Raw genomic sequence first — 19,209 nt, 5'->3', positions numbered from 1 at the left:
CTCCTCACTTCCTATCAGGGTTAATTCACTCTCCTTGCCTGGCTTGTCACTTTAGGTGGGACGACATCTCTTGAGGTGTGCTTCTCTCTGTGAGATGTTCGAAGCTTGGAAAATTGATTTCATAATCTATCGCTGCTTTACTTCACCACGACACTCTCCCCATTGTGTTGCTGTGTTGCTCTATCTTCATCATAGCATTTATTTGGCCAATATTTTCCAAGAAATCATCAGTGAAATTACACAGGTGGACTCGATGTCTTTGCACCAGACAATTGTTGCACCAGATTTTATTGTGGGGAATGCAAGTAAAGGGGACTAAATATGTAAGTATGTATCTGTACCACACTTTCAGACATGCTTTTTAAAAATAAAAATAAAAACAAAATTGTATCCTTTTCCTTCTATTTAACACTTATGCATTACTTTGTGTTGGTCCATTGCATTAAATACCAGTAAAATAGATTAGAGTTTGCTGTAACGTGACAAAATGTGATAAAGTTCAAAGGGTATGTTTACAAGCGTACTTTACCTGTTGTATTGTACTTTAGAATTTTGACATAAAACCCATCACAAAATTTCTTGTGTGACTAAAAAGAGCTAAAGAAAAATATATTGTCCTGTTAAATCTGCTCACAACTGCATTACTTATATAACTTTGTGCGGCATACCTTTGAAAGGCACTGCCAAAGATAATTCATTTACAACCCTGTAATGATTTGTCCAACTTGTTGTCCTGTGATCATTGCAAGCCCTTCAGTCAGAGATTCACCAACAGACATCCAAGCAGTGGCCCTGAAGAAAGAAAACCTGCTTTGAGATGGAAAATGCTGAAACAAAGACAGAGAAACTTCCTGGACATCATCAGGCTTCAGAGGGCGGCAATGAGTGAGTGCACTGACCATTTAATGCTCATATTTACTGTTAAAGAAACATCTCTCTGTGACTTTTATGAGTCATTCAGTGTTGTCAAGCTTTATCTAACAATTTCATATCTGAAGTCATAGATAAAAAGCACATGAAAATAACAGATCATTCATGCTTTTTCATTTTGCCTGTATAAACAGCTCCATGTCAGCAAAACATGTAAATATTCACATTGTTGTTTATATGTAAACATCTTGACAACAAAAGTCATCTTCATTATTCTCATTATGATTCATGATTCAAACTTTCAATTCAACTTTAAGTTACTGATGGAGCAGAAATTCACAAGTCCCATCTCTCTACAAGACAAAGAGCTACAATAGACATACAGAAAAATATAACCATGTTTTTTTCTTTCTTTTATTGCCATTTTTGCTATCTGAGAAAACGTAGGCTATTACATCATTTCGACTAAATCTGTGGCACGTGGTCAGTTGCAGTCCCTCTTTCTGGGTAAACTTGTCACACCTGGGCATGCTGTAGTTATTTTCAATGTCCTCCACCTTATTCCAGGCAGTGGGCTAGCTCATTTTAGATTTATTTTAGAAACAGAATAAACACAAGTTATTTCAGAGTGCCTGACTCCACTAGAATTGAAAAATAGTAAGGTGAAAAATTATGATTTTGATGCTAATAAGGCCTCCGCTCTCTTAATACTGCACCATTTTATAACCAAAATACTTTGTTCACATTCAAGTTTTGTTGTGCATTATTAAATTCTATTATATTAAATCTGACATTGCTACTAGATCATTAACAGGAAGCTCTAGTAGATACAGCTCTACATATTCATTGGTTTTTCACCTACTTTCTGTCTGCTTCCATATATTTTGAAGGTGAAAGGTGTTTCATTTAAAAGCAGAGCTTTGCACAGTTGCCTTCAGTCTATTTAGTTGAAAGGTCGTGAATCACGTTTACACCCTTGTAAATGTTATCAGACATATGTACTCCTTCCTACGTATTCAGAGTAATACTGTGGGGCGGGCTGAGCTCAAAGCTGAGGGTAAAGTTACACCTTGATTACATGTTAGAGGCTTTCTGCAAAGGCTTTAAAGTACAACTTGTACTACAAGCAAAGTCCAACACAAAAAACCTCTCTTTTTTGTTTTAAAATAATTTTGATAATTTTGGCAGCAGAATATTTTGTTATACTGCCACCAATATGTTTTCTGTATGGGTTTATGTTTCATTTCATAATAAAGTTGTTGTTGTTTGTTTACTTTTGGTCTTTATTTAGAAATCACTCATTTTGAATTGCTGATTTTGAATTTGGAATGCACAGTAATGGTTAGTAAATCCCAGAAACATGCATATTAGGTTACTTAGCCATGCTAAACCCCCTTTGTTTGAGTAGGTCTTTGCCTTTGCTCTGTAGGACTTTGATCAAGATGAAATTTATTGAAACAATGCTCCTCTTTGCAAATTGTTTGTTGCAGTGACGACAACGTTGTAACAAAGGTGACAACTTTTTATTACTTTAAATTCCTGGGCACCATAAAAAAAAAGAAAAAAACGAAACAGCTTACGTATATCTGCATAAATAAATTTTAAGATTGGTGTTTTATGACTATGTTTCTATTTACAACTGTGGGACTTCAACTTGCAACAGGTCAAAGATCTCTTTCTCAGTAATATTTACGTTTCGATTAACAATGCAGCAGTTTGAAAGTCTTTAACTATTGAGACTTGGCGAGCTTTTTTCAGGTTAAAATCTTGCCAGGGTACATTCCAGTTCACAGATACTGACGTCTGATACTCAGTGTTCTGTATTTAGTGAACAATAAACCATTAAAACTGTAAAAATGGAACACTTGTATTCTCTAGAAATTACACACAAATGAACATCACATTTTATTTTTGTGACATTACAAGATGGATGTAGTGTACAGTTAAGTGGGAGAAAGAGGTCTCATGATGCTATCTTGCTTTATGTAATCTGCCAACTCAAGCATGGCTTAATGAATGTCATATTACTGATAACAGAGCTTATAACAAAGGGTGTTATAAATTAATAAATACATTTTCTATGGTTGACTTGAATGCTTCTACTGAGTCCTTCATGTCTATTTTGTAAACACAAAAAGAAAATAAACATTTGGGTTCAAGCATACAGCACACTAAACGAAAACCTGGTAAAAATCCTTAAAATGCTCTCCGTGTTCCCAAAAACCATTAGAGGGCGCCAAATCACCTCCCCATTTAATATTTATTATTTAATATTTAATACGACCAATGAAAGTTTAAGCTTTTTGTGCATTGAAAGCAGGCCAATTTTGTGTATATTTTTCCCAACATTTTCAGTTTATTTAGTATATATTATGCATTTTTATGAACAAAATTACATATAAGTCTTAAACTTTTAACAGTTTTGGCACAGCTAAGCTTTTTTAAGTAAAAATGGTATATTCTTTATGCTGTATAAGGAAAATAAAAAATATTTTCACTACCATAAACTAATTGATTAAATAATAGGAAAACTTCAAGAAAGATTTTTTTATTATTATTATTGCAATTTATATACATTTATTTTATCTGCCTAACTAGAAATAACCACAATTGTCATTTACTGCAGATGCTTTCATTTTGTGGTTCCAGTTTGTAAATCAATTTTTTAATCTAAATTCTGGAGCAGGTAAATCAGAAAATATTTCTCTTACTCTCAGCAAACACCAGGTGGCGCCAACTCCCCCCTTTCTTTTTTAAAACGTTTTTTTTTTTTTTTTTACATTTACAAACAGTGAAAAGAAAAGCTGGCTCATTTCTTAACTGACAGATCACACACCACACTTCAACCATAAATTGGAACTAAAGTTTCAGAGTGGATATCAAAAAATGCTCTCAGCAGTCTTTCAGGAGGAATTATTGTGAGAAGCTTGTATGAAGGTACAAGACGTTTATTCAAAGTCATACAGCAAAACTACTAAATCTTAAGGAAATATTAGATATTTCTATTAAAAAAGCTATTAAAACCTCTAAAAAAATTATCTTCTTATTTTAGTACAGCAAATCAAAAGTATTTTGTTAAAACTGTTCAAACATACAGAGAGCCAACATGAATGCAAGTAAGCAGCAATTAATGACTCACTCACTAGTGAATCTCCTCCTTCTTTACTGAGACCATGTGGCCAAAGAGCTCTTTCTTTTGCTGCCTGCACAGTCCCCGCCTTAAGTTGCTCATTCAGAAACAGTCCCACCCCCTCCTTCCTCTGTCCTTCTTACTCTGTGGCTCCAACTCATTATCACACCACTCAGCTCTCTCAAACCTCCTCATGGACTCACTCATGGTCAGTTCTGGGTATAAAGTGTATCCTCGTGAGGCTGGGGGTTCTGCACTTGTCTTTTGCTCTGGAGGCACCAAATGAAGTCTCTTGCAATGGATGCATGACTCAAAACTAAAGTGGCATCTTTTTAAGGTACTCTTTGTTTTTCTTTCTTGCCTCAGCATGGTTTTCATATTGTGTTCAGTTTATAACTTTTCCAAGTGGAGTCTTCTGCTATTTCAGTTCCGCAAAGCAAAAGTCATAGCTGATACCCTGGCAGTTCGGCGGTACAGTGAGGCTTGGAGCTTGGAATATGTAGGCCAAAGGTTACTAGTTATGCTGCAGTGAGGCGGTTACTTCTCTTGTTTAGTACAACACCCTACACCGGCAGTAAAAACCAAACAAAATCATTTATTCTTCTTAAGAAAATATTTCAACAGTCTTCACATAAAGCTCTAAAAAAGATCTCCTCTAAGTTTCTAATTGTCTTAGGAAAATAGGTTTTACATGACCAATTGTGCTCTTTTGTTTTCTAATGTGTAAATATGTTTTATTACAGCTCTGACGCATGTACTTAACTAACAGCAGGTCAACATACTTATACTTATTTTATACTTATCTGAATCTCTTGCACACAAAGAGTAAACTGAAAGTTTAGTGGAAAGTTTCCACAGATGTCCTTGAAATCATGAGCTCATAATTTCAAGAAAGGAATGGCCCTGTGTTTCAAAAAGCAATAGTGGTAAATGATGCCTTACTTTCCAAAGATACAAGTATGTCCTGTCAAGGCTCAGATTGTACACATTGCTGAGGCAGTTCACCTTCTCTGCTAATGGATTTCTGGTTATTCTGTTAAAACAGGAAGTTTACACTGTGAACAAGTGATTAACCTTTTCTCACAACAAGTCTGACATACATATTCTACATGATATGCAGTTTGCTGAATAGCTTGTACAAAGTTGTTTGGTCTTTGGTAAAGTTGATACCAGAAGTTTACATAGACCAAATAAAAACCCACACACTTTGTTTGAGACTGAAGTAAAGTCAGACCAAACTTCTTGTTTTTCATCACGAAAAATTACGCAACCATATTCTACTTCTGTCAGGACATAGGATTAGTTTATAATAATATTTATATACGAACACATATTATTAGTTTATTATGATAACATTGTAATCTAAATGCCCTAAGTAGTAGGGCAATTAATGCTCTACTACTTACATACATTGATATACATTCTCTAAACTGAATTAATCAACTTTCACAATAGTAATATGACACAGTAAAAAACATGTGACTGTATGATAATGGGAAGTCAAATACTGTATCAGTCTCATTATTAGCCTACTAATAATACTTTTAATAGTCGGTAAATCAAAGTTTGCCATATTAAAAAGATATTTTAAAAATAATAAAATAGAATCTGTGGGATTTTCAAAAATTGCATTGTAGGAATAACAAATTCTAGGAGCCAACTGGAAATATTTTCTCTAACAAGGATCATGACCAAAGAACATTGGAGATAAGACTGAATTTCCATTTTTAGTTTGATGAGCCTAATTTTTCATAATCATTGGCTGCTGGTTAAGGAAGTTTTCATGTAGAGTGGTGATACTGATACCACTAGAAAGAAAGTCTGTGCCTTATTTCAAAGAGGTTGCTTGTGTAGCCAAAGGTAGTGTCGCACTAGGGTTGCTTGTTTTCAGAATTTGTTGTCACTTTTGCCCAAAGGTTGATGTGAGTTAACAAACATACAAGTTACTTAGCTTTATTTTCTTTCCCTTTTTCCTTTCTTTATGTTTTTGAAAAGCAAGGGCAATCATTTTTCTGCGGTCAAATTGCATATGTTTGCTCAGCAAAAGCTCTACTGCACTGCATGTGAATTTACAGAAGCACTCTATTAAATCAAAGGACCAAAAACTGTTTTAAACTTGACTTGCAACACAATTTTGCAATAATAACAAATATTTTTTTTATTTGATGCTATGTAGCCGCACCCTTATCATCTTGCTGTTATTTCAGATTCAGCTTGTTGTGATTTTGCAGAGAACAATAAAACCAGTCCTAAACCCTCCAGCCATGATTCAAGCACTTACACAGCAAGAATAAACATGAAGGGAATGTTCAACGTCATTGCCCTGAGAAAGGAGACAGGGACTGTGTCCTAGTATTTTGGTCTGAAATGTGCAAACCGGCCACAGAACAAAAGACAAAGACCTTGTGAAGATGCTGGTTGGAGCTGGTAAGACAGTGTCATTATCCACAGTGAAACCTGCCCTGTACTGTCATGAAAGAGTACTCAGAGAGGAGGAAGGTATTATTCAAAAAAAAAAAAAAAAGTCAGATTGCAGTTTGCAAATGCACACAGGGACAAAGACCTTCTTTTTTGGAGACGTGTGCTGTAGTCTAAAGCAACTAAAGTGGAACTATTTGGTCTCATGACCATTGTTACATTTGGATGACGATTATAAGACTTGGAGCACCATCCCAAGCATATTTTTTTGTTGCTGGACAAATTGGTGCAAGTAAATGGCATCATGAGAAATATTGGGACATGGAACAGCAGGACGTTTAGCTCAGGCTCAAATGGATCTATCGGATGGACAGTATCCATAAACATACAGTCTGATTATAAAATACCTTAAAGACAACAAAGTCAGTGTTTTCACATCACAAAGCCCTGATATCAGTTCTAAGCAGATCAAAACAGGTGTGTGGAGGTGAGGCAGCCTACGAAGCTGACTGAGTCATAGCCGTTTTGTCAGAAGGGTCGGGCCAGAACTCCAGGAAAACAATTTTAAGATGCTTGTGGAAGGAAACTCAAAATGTCTGGCACAAGTCAGACATTTTATTTGTAAACGTCTGATTTTAAAGATATTAATAAATAAATATACGAGAGATTCTCTGAATACTGTGGCATTTAGCAAAGAAAAACTAATAATTTGGATGATTCTAATGAACAGGAGAAGTTTGGTCTGATTTCACTTCAGGCAATGAGGAAAAAAATATGTGTTTCTTTTCATCCAGCATATGTGAACATCTGGTTTTAACCATACATCTGTTTTCTGCACTACAGCTTATGTACTCTCTTTTTAAAGCCCTCCCATCACCACACAAACCCAACTTGTTTACTCTATCTGATCCCCTTTTTACACAAGCCCTGAAACGGTAGAGGAAAATATTTTAAAGGAATTCATCCACTTGCTGCCAGGAGAGTGTTGATCCAGGACCTGCAATGTACTCAACATTTTTCTGCCCCATCAAACCTGTTGCTGCACTAAAAAAGAAACTTGAATAAGCAAAAATATAAAATAAAGCACCACTCAATCAAAGTTGTTTTCTATCCAAGGCACAATTTTATAGTCATATGACAGATAAAAATAGAGAGCTATTAGTTAGTTTGGCAGCTATCCTTTCAACTGATATCGGGTTTCTTTTAGGTTTGAGTTTACTCTTTGTACACAGTTATATGTCTCTTTCTATGAATATTATATGTTTAGACTGTCTCAGTGTCAGTTTTCAAGGATGGACTGATTGGATCAAATCAAAGGATGGCATAACTTCTGAAATGCAATCGTCATACTCAAAGCAAAACAAAGGGAATGTTCCAACAAAATTTGAAACTCAATCAAGAACTAAAACAATGATAAACACCTGCATCACTTTGCAAATGCTTCAAATTGGAGTTAAATTTTAACCACTCCTCCACATGTCCATTGTATTTGTTTTAGTAGAAAATTAATTTTTTCAACGAGTGCTCACTTTTTGTCACGTTCCAATAAAGGCCAGCTTAGTGAAACGCTTTGCTTTTAGACCTCTGCAGCTCCTCAAAACTTACAATGAATTGCTTCTTTTAATAATGTTAATATGCAGTTCATTAGTTGAGATAGGTAGCCATGGTTTTGTGTGCTATGATATTTCTAGTATTATATAATTGAGTGAACAGTGCATATAAATGTAGCAAATGAAAACTATCATTCACCAGTTGGTCATTCGGATGATTTTTACTATGTGAAAAACCATTTCAGTCATGTTGTAGTTTAATGTTGGTTTTTCTAAGACGTTAGTATAAGTGATAAATTATCATAAAGTTGCTTATTATGCTTAGATGCTTATATGCCCAGTGCAGTAAGACTGCCTGAAATTAAGCAAAATGTCCTCCTATCTCCTATTAATGGGATTTAAAATGAGCTCTAGTTTATTGTGTAGGATGTTAGATAGTCAGGAGGTGAATGTTGATGCTTAGCAAAAAATAAAAACCTCAATTTCCTGTTGTTCATGTAAAGCATATAGCTGTGGGCAAAAAAAAAAAAAAAAAAAAAACTAAAAATTTAAAAATGATTTAAATTTAACAGCATGGAAATTATTTGAACTGGTTATGTTATTTATAAATATATAAAAGTCTTGATCTGCATGGTTGCTTGTGTTATTTAGTACCTAGAAAGTGTGAGGCAGCTTCATGAACTCTTTCGCTGACATAATTCAGATAAATATCAACACACTAGACCCACAGCAGTTGTGAAAAGACTCTTCCTGTGTTGAGCGGTTCTGTTCTCACACAGCGTTTTTTCCCTGGACAACAATGTTGTCTTTTGTAGAGCATGAACTGAGCAGATGCTAAGCATGGCAGCTACATGCTGTGTGTCTGTATAATAGTCTTTTGAAGCAAAGAACCAGAGAGAGGAATTCCTCTCATAAACAAAAACACAAAGTTCTGAAGAACCGGCAGGCAAACCTTTATTTCAGCACACAACTTGTAGGAAATGAACTCCTCATAGTGAAAACAACATTTGCAAATTTGGCCAAATGTTAGACCAAGAAAACAAGACAATAATGCCTCGAGAGTTTAGAACTGTTTAAACAATAAACTAAAGAAAGTATTCTGGGTGATCTCAATCAAGAAATATATTTTCCCATTATATATGAAGTTCCAAAAACCAAAGACCTAATTGATATTTCTTTCTTCTACTTGAAAAATATCCAGTATAAAAAACTGTATGTATTATTTTGTTCTTTCTGTCCCCCGAGTTTATAGATAACTGAGTTTGGAAGTTTTGCATTATGCTATTACAATAAACAATTTTAATCCACAAAGTAAACCATTATGGCTGTATAGGGGCAGAGTTGGAGTAAGAAGGTCCTAAATTCAAATCCTGGCCAGTAGTCTTGCATGAACTTTGCATATTCTCTTTGCACATGCATGGACTCTCATGTTTCCTCCCATAACCACAAAACATCACTGTGAGGATAATTGGTCATGACAATAAAATGATTAAAACTTGCATTAATAGTAGGTGAGCCAGGCATATCGTGGCAGGAGAAACCATGTTTTTTTAACAACACTGAGAATAATATTAAATTATTTGTTATTATTTTGTTTTGTTTTGTTTTATTTAAATCATCATTGTTTCTATTTACATAGAAAAAATAGTCAATTTATTTTTCTTGACTATTTACTTTCTTATATTAATAATATTGTAGTTTATCAAACAGGACTGTCCAGGCCCTGGCGTTGCCAGCGGTAATCCATCAGTGATCTTCCCACTCCTTCAGATCCTTAAACGATCAATAAAGGACTTCAAGAATGTTGATTTCAGCATCTCAGGATTTTAAGCTTTCAACGATGTTGGACAGCACATATTTTCCACTCTACTTGCAGCTCCCACTGTGAAACTAGAGCAGCCACACAAAAGCAACATTGATGAAAAGAATTACCCTCTGTTAACCTAATGCAGAAAGATTGCTCACACTGTGTAGATAGTAGAGAGCAACATGCTTTGCTGAATAGCTGTCATGTTTTACACACTTCTCAATTTGTGATATGATGTCCAGAAGTTGACAACATAGCACATGTTGATCTGTAACATACTCTGGCACATGATGTCCTGTGTTATGTTGCAGACCAACATGTGCTGTGTGCATTTAATTATTTTTTAAATACATGAAATATTATTCTGGTTGGAAAAAAAAAACATAAGTCTCCCAGTTTAAAGTTTGTTCCTCTCCCACCATAGCACAATGGATAATGCCCACAGTCCAGAGGTCAAGTTCAGACTGGATGAGGGCCCTGATCATCCCACAGCCCTGAGAGGACAATGGTCAAGCAAAATTGAGTTTCTTCTAGCTGTGGCGGGACAAATTATAGGGCTGGGAAATGTGTGGAGATTTCCTTATCTGTGCTACAAAAATGGAGGAGGTAGGTTTAAAATTGACAAAAAGCTTTTTTTTTCCTTAGATAATTACAATATTACTTAGCAATTTAAAATGTGAAAGAGTAATGTACAAACAATTCTGGCTAAATATAGCCAGTAAAATGTTACTTTGAAACAAATGTTTAAAAAAAAAGACTCTAATTTATTATAGTTAATTTTATTTGCTCAAACTATAATTCTCATTTGGATAATCCTGAAATCAGAATTATAGTTTTAACAAAAATGATAAAACTACTTGTAACAAATTAGATTATTTCCTTCTAAGCTGGCTCAAATATTTTTTTTTAGTGCAGAGGCATAAGGTGACACGTTTAATATTTTTCAGGTGTGTTCTTCATCCCGTACGTACTTTTCCTCTTCTCCTGCGGCATTCCCTTGTTTCTGTTGGAGACATCCCTTGGCCAGTACACCAAGCAGGGATGCATCACCTGTTGGAGAAAAATTTGCCCGCTCTTTGAAGGTAAACTGAAATGAACAGAAGCACAATTAAATAGGAACATTATTGTAATTCTGGACACATCTAATCTTAAAAATGAGGTTTGCATGAATGGCCATTTGTCATTCTTTGTGTTTGTGACACCATTTTTACTTTTTTAGAACAAAAAAAGCAATAACAAAAAATGTAAACATAGACAGATTACTATGTGACAAATATGTTATGTCCACGTGTTTGCTCTGCTGGTTGCTTCCTGATGATTTTGTTCAATAAATATTTTCTAATATAACACTGCAATATGAAAATAATCTGCTTTGAGTTTTAGAATATTAGCATCTGTTCATGTTGTAAGATTTCAACAACTTATTAGACAACAAATTATCTGACTGATTATACCACCTTGTTTTTCTTTCTCTTTCAGGGATGGGTTATGGCAGTCAGGTGGTGGTTTTATACTCCAGTATCTACTATATAGTGATACTAGCCTGGGCATTCCTGTATCTGTTCTCTTCCTTCAGCTCTGAACTTCCTTGGGCGACCTGCAGGAACAGCTGGAACACAGGTAGGCCCACGACATCCCAACCAGGAGGATGAAAAAGACAGCAAAACAAGAAACTTTATTTTTGAGCATTTGCAATGACAGTCAGAACTCTAATAGGTTTCCTCACTTACAAGAGAAAACTAAATGTCAAAGAGAAAACTGGATGTCAAACTTCTGTCTGCGACTGTGTGCTTTTCATAAGGTGACCTGGTGCAGGTGCTGCAATGCATTTGATGTGCAAAAGTTCCCATTAAACACAGGGTTTTAAGCAGTTTGATTTAAAAAACCTTTAAGTGGCACATTATTTTTTCTCTTTCAGATTTATGTTTTCGTTACGTGAAGGTTTTCAGAAAAACGTTTGCACAACCTTATTAGACTTTTCTTCATTCTCTTTATTATGATGATTTTTTTTTTGTCTTGAAATACTGGTCCTGTTTCTGTTGACTAATCTTCCAACTGCTTTTTGCAAATAAGTAAGCAGAGAAAACACCATCAAGTTGTTCTCTTTCCTGCTGCAAACCAGTTTTGCAAAGTTGTGAATGTCCCTGCGTTAGACTATGAGCCTAAGCAGATAAATCACTCGAACAAAGAAAAGATAAGAACAGTCACAAACATGTTGGTGACGTAAGAATATGTCAAACTAAGAATGTACTGCAAAAATAGGTGACCAATGTTATGTTAATAATTATTCAAAGAACAGCATAATACTGTCTATAGCTTTAACAAGGTCTCTACATTTGCTTGAACATATTTTTCAAAATTTCTGTATTTTGCAGAAAATTGTGTGGAGTTTAATCAAAGACCAGATTATTTCAACCTGACGATACCTGAGAATGCAACTTCACCAGTGAGAGAGTTTTGGGAGTGAGTATGAGAAAAGGGGACACAGTTTAACATTTGTTCATGAAGATATTGAAGAAATGACTGGTGTGATTGATTTTCAGGAGACGAGTTTTAAATATCACGGGCAGCATCAATGAGTTGGGCAGTGTCAGATGGGAGTTGGCTCTCTGTCTGCTGTTGTCTTGGATCATCTGTTACTTCTGTGTGTGGAAAGGAGTGAAGTCAACTGGGAAGGTAGAATAATTTGAATGTCACACATACACAGAAGACAACCTTTACATCTAATGACATGCATTTTCTGTCGTAACAGGTTTTTTTTGGTACCACAACCCTGTCAAAATATGTTGAAGCATGTTCACTTGTTAACCCTGATTCTTCTTCAGAAGCGATAAGATCAGAATTTAGTGTTTTGAAATGTTTTGTTTGTCTTTGTGTATCAGGTGAGGCAGAGTCATGTGGACTGTGCTAAGCTAAATTAGGAATGTGCTCTTAAAGCTTAATTTAAGATTCTTTCTCATCTCAATGCGTTCCTCCTTTCTTGTGGAAACAGCTCCTACTATACTGCCTTTTGATAATATAGAAAACAAAGAAAACAAAAAAAAACGTATTAAAGAATTTTAGAAATGTAACTCTTAAATTGAATTTTCAATAATTTAGCATTTTTACCCATGAAAACATCTTACCCATGAAAACATCTACCGTCCACGAAGAAATCTCTTCATGTTTGCCCCACAGGTCGTTTACTTTACAGCTACGTTTCCTTATGTGATGCTTGCTGTGCTGCTCGTTCGTGGACTCACATTGCCAGGAGCCATGGATGGGATCAAATTCTACCTTTACCCAGATGCATCCCGCCTCGCCGACCCACAGGTCAAAATAATTTATTCACCAATTCAGTACCTGAGTTGAAAAGTCATTTTAGAAAAATTTAGATTTCAAATAAATTCTCGTTCTCTTTGTGGCTTTGTCAAGGCTTTCGCTCCTGATGACAACAGCATTTTTTAGTTTTTAAACAATCTGCCGTGCCTTTGTCTTTTAGTTTTGGTTTACCACTTCAAGAATAATCTTCTGGCTGTTGATTTAAAAACTTTCTATCTCGGCATGCCACACAAGTAGAGAGCCTTTTAAAGAAAACACTCAATAAGGATTGCGTACTTGCTGAGGTAGTAATATGCAACAGAGTGCTCATTGCAAATATTGTAAGGCAGATTTTTAAAATGTGACATCTGTTTGTCTGGCAGGTATGGATGGATGCCGGGACACAAATATTTTATTCCTATGCAATTTGCATTGGCTGTCTAGTTGCATTGGGCAGCTATAACAAGTACAACAATAACTGCTACAAGTAAGTTCAGCAGCTTTAATGAAAATACCCTATTTGTTTAATAAAAAGAAAACAAAGGTCACAATATTTGGTGCTTTAGGTGATTATACAAGTCATCGGTAAACTTTCAGAGACTTTATGAGGAATATTTTATGTGGAAAAAAATGTATAAAATATAAAAGAAAATAACTTAAATGAACACCTGTTTGGTTTCTGCAGGGATTGTGTTTATTTGTGCCTTTTGAATAGTGGAACCAGTTTTGTTGCTGGTTTTGCCATCTTCTCTGCGCTTGGATTCATGGCCTATGAGCAGAACACTGACATATCAAAAGTGGCAGAATCAGGTGAGCTTGTGAAAAATAAAAAAACTTAAAACTTAATTTTATGTTTTAAATACAAGTTGAAGTTCCATAGTAAAAGTTGCCGTGGGTGCTGGTTGGTTGAGGAAATGTTCACCTTTGTATTTCTGCAGGACCTGGCTTGGCATTTATTGCCTACCCTCGGGCAGTCGCCATGATGCCTTTTCCTCAACTTTGGTCCATATTCTTTTTTGTTATGATCATTCTTCTGGGACTGGACAGTGAGGTGGAGCACTGTTTCGCTTTGTGTGATCAAAATAAATCAGAAAATTATTTTTTTAAATGATAAAACTAAACAAGGTTGTTACTTTCTGTTAAAGAAATAAATGATTGAAAACTGTGAAAACTTTAGATTGTATTTTCAGTGATGAAATTGTGAATATTTCATGAAAAAGAAAAACTATGAAAATCACAGATTTTCAGAGATTTTGACTCAGACGTCTGTGATTCAGTTTGTAGGTCTGGAAGCTCTCACAACATCAATATCTGACCTGTATCCTGCCTTCTTCCTTGTCGGCCATCGACGTAAACTTCTGCTTCTGTTCGTCTGCGTCTTCAGCTTTTTCATCGGTCTTGTTATGGTGACGGAAGTAAGATTAAATCTCACGTGGTAAAATTCACACTTCCAACAACATGACAGTAAAATATCTAATATCGCACACAGGGAGGACTGTACGTCTTCCAGGTGTTTGACTACTACGCCTGCAGTGGAATGACTTTGCTTCTGTTTGCCTTTCTGCAGTCTGTGTGTGTTGGGTGGGTGTACGGTGAGTCCATCACCGGGAGGAAATTTACGCAGATTCTTCACGGTGGATCTTAATTGTCTTTATTCCCATGCTTTCACAGGTGCAGAGCACTTTTACGACAACATTGAGGACATGATTGGATACCGGCCTTTCCCCTTCATTAAGTATTGTTTGAAATACGTCACTCCAGTGATTTGCCTGGTGGGTTCCAATTAAGATTAGAAAACTCAGCACAGCCTCCTACATTTGCACTGAGAGACCTGTCAGTTTTAATTATTTCTAAGCAAATTTAGGCAAAAACATGCCTGCAGATGTTTGATCTGCAGATATCTGACTTGAAATGTGCTGTTTGGTTTCTATTTTCCATGTAGAGGTGAATGCTGCAAGGTTACATGTTAATTAGGTTTGTGATTCATCATCTGTAAAGATACACGTTCTAAATATAACTAACTCGGAAATCTGATTGTTTCGCACCTTTTAACTGGTGACAGCTAAATATTTTTGTGGAATTAAATATTTGCTTTGGTATTAAAGTTGCTGTGGAGGACTGTGTGAGTGAGGTTGTTTCATAAACTGTTTGAAAACTGTTGCTTAAACTTGCTTTTTTGAGATTGACTTGTAATAAAATGTATTTGCTTATTTAAAATATTATTAAAGAAAAGTTGCCAACACTTTAACTATCATTTACTATCTTTTTCTCATTAATATTTTCAGGGGACTTTTGTTTTTTCCTTGGTGAAGTACACCCCTCTGAAGTTCGACAACACAATAGAGTATCCGTGGTGGGGTTACGCGCTGGGCTGGTGGTTCACTCTCTCCTCAACACTCATGGTTCCCCTCTGGATGCTGTACAATCTGCTCATCACTCCTGGCACCCTGCGAGAGGTAAGTTATCGTCACACCACCAAAGATTAAAAAAGCAGTTTCAAACAAACTTGAATTAAAACTAATGTGATTCTGTTGCAGAGATTCTCTATCTTGTGCACTCCAGCCGAAGACCTTCCTCTGACCAAATCAGAAAAAAAAGCTATTGAACTTCTCAGCCTGCCCCCACCTCAAAGCGACATGGATTGACGAGGCGAATCTGTCCGATCAGGAGAGATGAACCTGATTCCTACGTACCGTCGTTAAGGCGTAGAGTTAAACAGCTTTGCATTTTCATTCTATTTCTAGAAACTGAAATGCAAAAAAACTTAGTCAATTTTCAAGCAATGTTTTTCTATCTTTCTTTTAATGTTAGGCTCTCATAAGATATCAATATAAGAACCAATGCACTTAAAATGTGTTACTTTACACTTTGTTGAACATCTCAGAGTTTAAAAGGCTGTTTAAAATGTTTGAGGGGTTTTTTCTATTTGTTGTTAAAACAAAATAAGCACAAATTATTTTCTTTGTTGGAAAATAATTCCTAGAAAATTGACATTTTATAAATCCTGTTACATTAAATCAAACCATATTAACCCTCTTATTATGATCCTGTCAGCACAAACAAGCTGGTGCACGAGCTTGTTATTGCAATCAAAACCTACAGTAATAAACATTTTTCTACAGGCATATAATCAATAAATCTAGGTGGTGCTTTGGTTGCTAATTTTGAATAGTTTTTAATGTAACTGCACTTGTACCTGTATATTCCTGGAGATTATTTTTTCCCGAAAACAACACAATGCACAGTTGCAATTTATTCATATTCCTGGCAAATTTATGTCAAAAGTATATATTTGAAGGGGCAGAATTATGTATTTTCAAGGCACATAGTGCCATTTAATAGCACAATCAAGTGCATTTTTACCTTCACTTGTTAAAAATACTGTACAGACATAAAACATGACTTAAAAGAAATTTGATTTAGCAATTTATTAGCTTGAAATTGGGTCTCTGTCTCTTTAAGAAGCTCCTTGTCTTTCCGACACGCTGCCTTTAGTACGTTATCAGAACAGCACTCCTTTATTATCCTGTCAACAATGATTTTACCTGCGTTGAACAGACTAATTTCCAGACAATTCTGGGTGATCTGAGTGGGGGAGTCTTGTGGGAAGGGTTCTCTGCAAGGAAGAAGCTGGACTTGAAGACTGAAGCTCCAAGGAGAAACTTTGTTTAGGCACCAGAAATGGCTGCCAGATTGAAGGATTTCTCAAACAAGTATAAAAGAGTCAACATAGACACAATATAGGCCAGGCTTGAAGTAAGTTTAAAATTTTTGAGAAACTCTAGAGGAAGCCAAAGAGGAGGTTGATGCCAGGGAAGAAGACTTAGAGTTTATCACCAGAGATAAATTGTCAAAATTGCAATAAAACCATGTAAAAAAAGAAAAAAGCTGCATAGCAATTATTGTAAGGGATAACTGTCTTGTTTTCTAACAGAAACAATGTCTTTGCTATTTAAATCTGCCAGGAGTGTGAATAATTTGGGGTTTGAATGTCATTCTGAGTTTTAGGTCAAGGTAAAAACTCTTCCTGCTCAATTGTTGGGCAGTCTACAAACAAACTGTAATAAAATAATATTTAAAATAACAAAAACAATTTGGAAAAAAAAATTAAGAAAGTGTTGGGCATATATTCCCTGCTTCAACACATCAGGGTGTTTAAGCTGTTTCTGCTTGACCACATGTTCTTTACTATTATTTAAAATGACATTTCTTTGGTTTCTTTTCATGTCAGTATAAAAGGGAGAAACATAAATGTGAAATTGTCTTGTAGTGTTTCAATTTCTCATAGCCAAATGGCCTGAGTGATGCAGAAAATCTGCGTTTATCAAGCTCCTTTGGTTACCAGTGTTTATATAAAGAGTTGTGTGTCTAGTCAACCTTTTTCAACCACGCTTTGTCAACACGGATTAACATGCTTGTTGATTTAACGCGATGTGGAATGCTAATAGGCAAAGATCTCTGGAGTGCTGCAGACTTATTCAACATACCAGAGTTGATGTGCTTTACTTTAACTATGACCTGATGTTTGGTTCAAAACCCCGAGAGAACTGCTGAAGTGTAAAAATGGTTTCTGTTGTAAAAAATATGATATTTTTCATTGTTTTTTTACATCCTGCACACAAAGACAACACAACAAATGTTTAACTGTTGTAGCCGAGACTTGACTCAAAGACTTTAATGCATATATGGACTTGTGATTTTCTGTCTTTTTGCAGCAAAGACAGCAAAGCATTAAACTGTTAATGCACCGTAAATTGTCTCTCCATCAAATTCTGTGTTTACAAACATAACTGACTGTCTTTTTTTTCTTTTTTTAATATTTCTAAGACAACCATAGATATATGATCAGACAAAAGAGAGAGTCTATTTTTTTAAATAAATATAATGTTGCAAAGTGACCTAAAATTTAGTCCTGCAGAAATACAACAAGATGTAAAGTCAGTAACAGATTTTTAAAGAGGAATGTGGCATTGAAGTACATAAATATAACATTTTTTTAGCAAGTTTAATCTTGAACTACCTTGTATTTGTTACTGATGCTGCTTATAAAGACAATGTAAAGAAAGACCAACTGTGATTTTGTTTTTCTGCCACTCCAGTGAGAGAGTGGATGAGCTGTTAACGTCAGTTTTGAGTTGAATGTGATTCTCACACTATAAATCACTGTAAGTAGACAGATATGTATTTTTTGACATCTTTTTTTTCCTTTTTAATCTTACTTTTAACTCTATTTTTTTGGAGATCCTTGTTTGGATGTTATTGTTTATATTATTTTTGTGTGATTTTATCATGTATCACTAAAGATTGTGTCAATATTGGTGACTAACGGTTTTATGAATCTGGGAAATGCATCAAAAGCAAGAATTGTGCCGATGCAATTACGTGTGTGATTGGTTTCATTAGAGCTGTTGAGGATGTCTTTCTACGACCTCTCTGTTCCTGCAAACTAACCGGTAACAACAATTCAGAACCTCAGGTTATCACATAAATTGTAGCTAATCTGTTAACAGTTTTCCTTAGCAAAGTTTGATATTCAAAAATGTTAATAAAGTCTTAAATGACTGCTTAACATTAGTTCCAGACTCTTTTGTTTGTAGTTCATCAGAGACTGCTAAAGATACAGTTCATATTTTATAATTAGTATTCTGTGACATACTATGAGTTGTAAATTGCAAGCAGTAGATTAGTCTTTGGAGTTCTTCCTTTTAAATCAATTCATTTTCTTTGGTAAGTGAGTTATCTGCTGCAGATGAGATACTGAAAGCAGGTGAAAACGTAAGTAAAACTTTATTCACATAGCACCTTTCCAGATGAAAAGCACAAAAATTCTTCAACAAACAGAATAAAACAATACAAAAGGAAAATTAAACAAAAACAGACTAACAAAACCACACTTCAAAAAATTCCTTTAATTGATAGAAAGTGGCCCCATTTCTTTTTTTTAAAAAACGCCAGTATCACAGTTTTTCATTTCCAAGTTTAAAAGTAATTTCAAACTTTAAGTGATTCACTCCTCTAAGAATAAAATACAAACCTTATGCTGGAACAGCAAAACTGTATTTTTTATCATCTCAAAGATATGCTAACATCAGCTATTTATTAAAAAGGAAAAATGAAACTAAATCTAAGTTAAG

At 35.1% G+C, this 19,209-nt stretch overlaps 1 protein-coding gene across 2 annotated transcripts; it reads left to right on the top strand.

Moving 5' to 3' along the window:
- Positions 1-763: 763 nt before the first annotated feature.
- slc6a22.1 (solute carrier family 6 member 22, tandem duplicate 1) lies at positions 764-18,644 on the top strand. 2 transcript variants are annotated; one of them, XM_055022024.1, is made up of 15 exons: positions 764-885; positions 10,200-10,381; positions 10,723-10,857; positions 11,255-11,395; positions 12,151-12,238; positions 12,319-12,451; positions 12,953-13,087; positions 13,459-13,562; positions 13,761-13,885; positions 14,014-14,126; positions 14,353-14,490; positions 14,565-14,667; positions 14,747-14,847; positions 15,361-15,531; positions 15,613-18,644. In XM_055022024.1, the coding sequence occupies exons 1-15, from the start codon at positions 818-820 to the stop codon at positions 15,718-15,720; spliced, it is 1,845 nt and encodes a 614-aa protein (XP_054877999.1). In that variant the 5' UTR covers positions 764-817; the 3' UTR covers positions 15,721-18,644. The 2 variants fall into 2 exon arrangements, with proteins under 2 accessions (XP_054877999.1, XP_054878006.1); XM_055022031.1 differs by lacking the exon at positions 764-885 and adding an exon at positions 4,152-4,337.
- The last annotated feature ends 565 nt before the right edge of the window (positions 18,645-19,209 follow it).

This window comes from Poeciliopsis prolifica, unplaced genomic scaffold (assembly GCF_027474105.1).
Source record: "Poeciliopsis prolifica strain line A6 unplaced genomic scaffold, Auburn_PproV2 SCAFFOLD003, whole genome shotgun sequence".
NCBI classification, from domain to species: domain Eukaryota; kingdom Metazoa; phylum Chordata; class Actinopteri; order Cyprinodontiformes; family Poeciliidae; genus Poeciliopsis; species Poeciliopsis prolifica.
The sequence above is the reverse complement of the archived record's forward strand: the minus strand, read 5'-3'. Positions and strand labels throughout refer to the sequence as shown.

Bases quoted from the DNA above. Each gene is read 5' to 3' on its own strand.
- slc6a22.1 (XM_055022024.1), top strand. From the start codon at position 818: ATGGAAAATGCTGAAACAAAGACAGAGAAACTTCCTGGACATCATCAG. The intron at 12,239-12,318 runs GTGAGTATGAGA...ATTGATTTTCAG, and splicing joins CCAGTGAGAGAGTTTTGGGA to GAGACGAGTTTTAAATATCA. The intron at 12,452-12,952 runs GTAGAATAATTT...TTTGCCCCACAG, and splicing joins GAGTGAAGTCAACTGGGAAG to GTCGTTTACTTTACAGCTAC.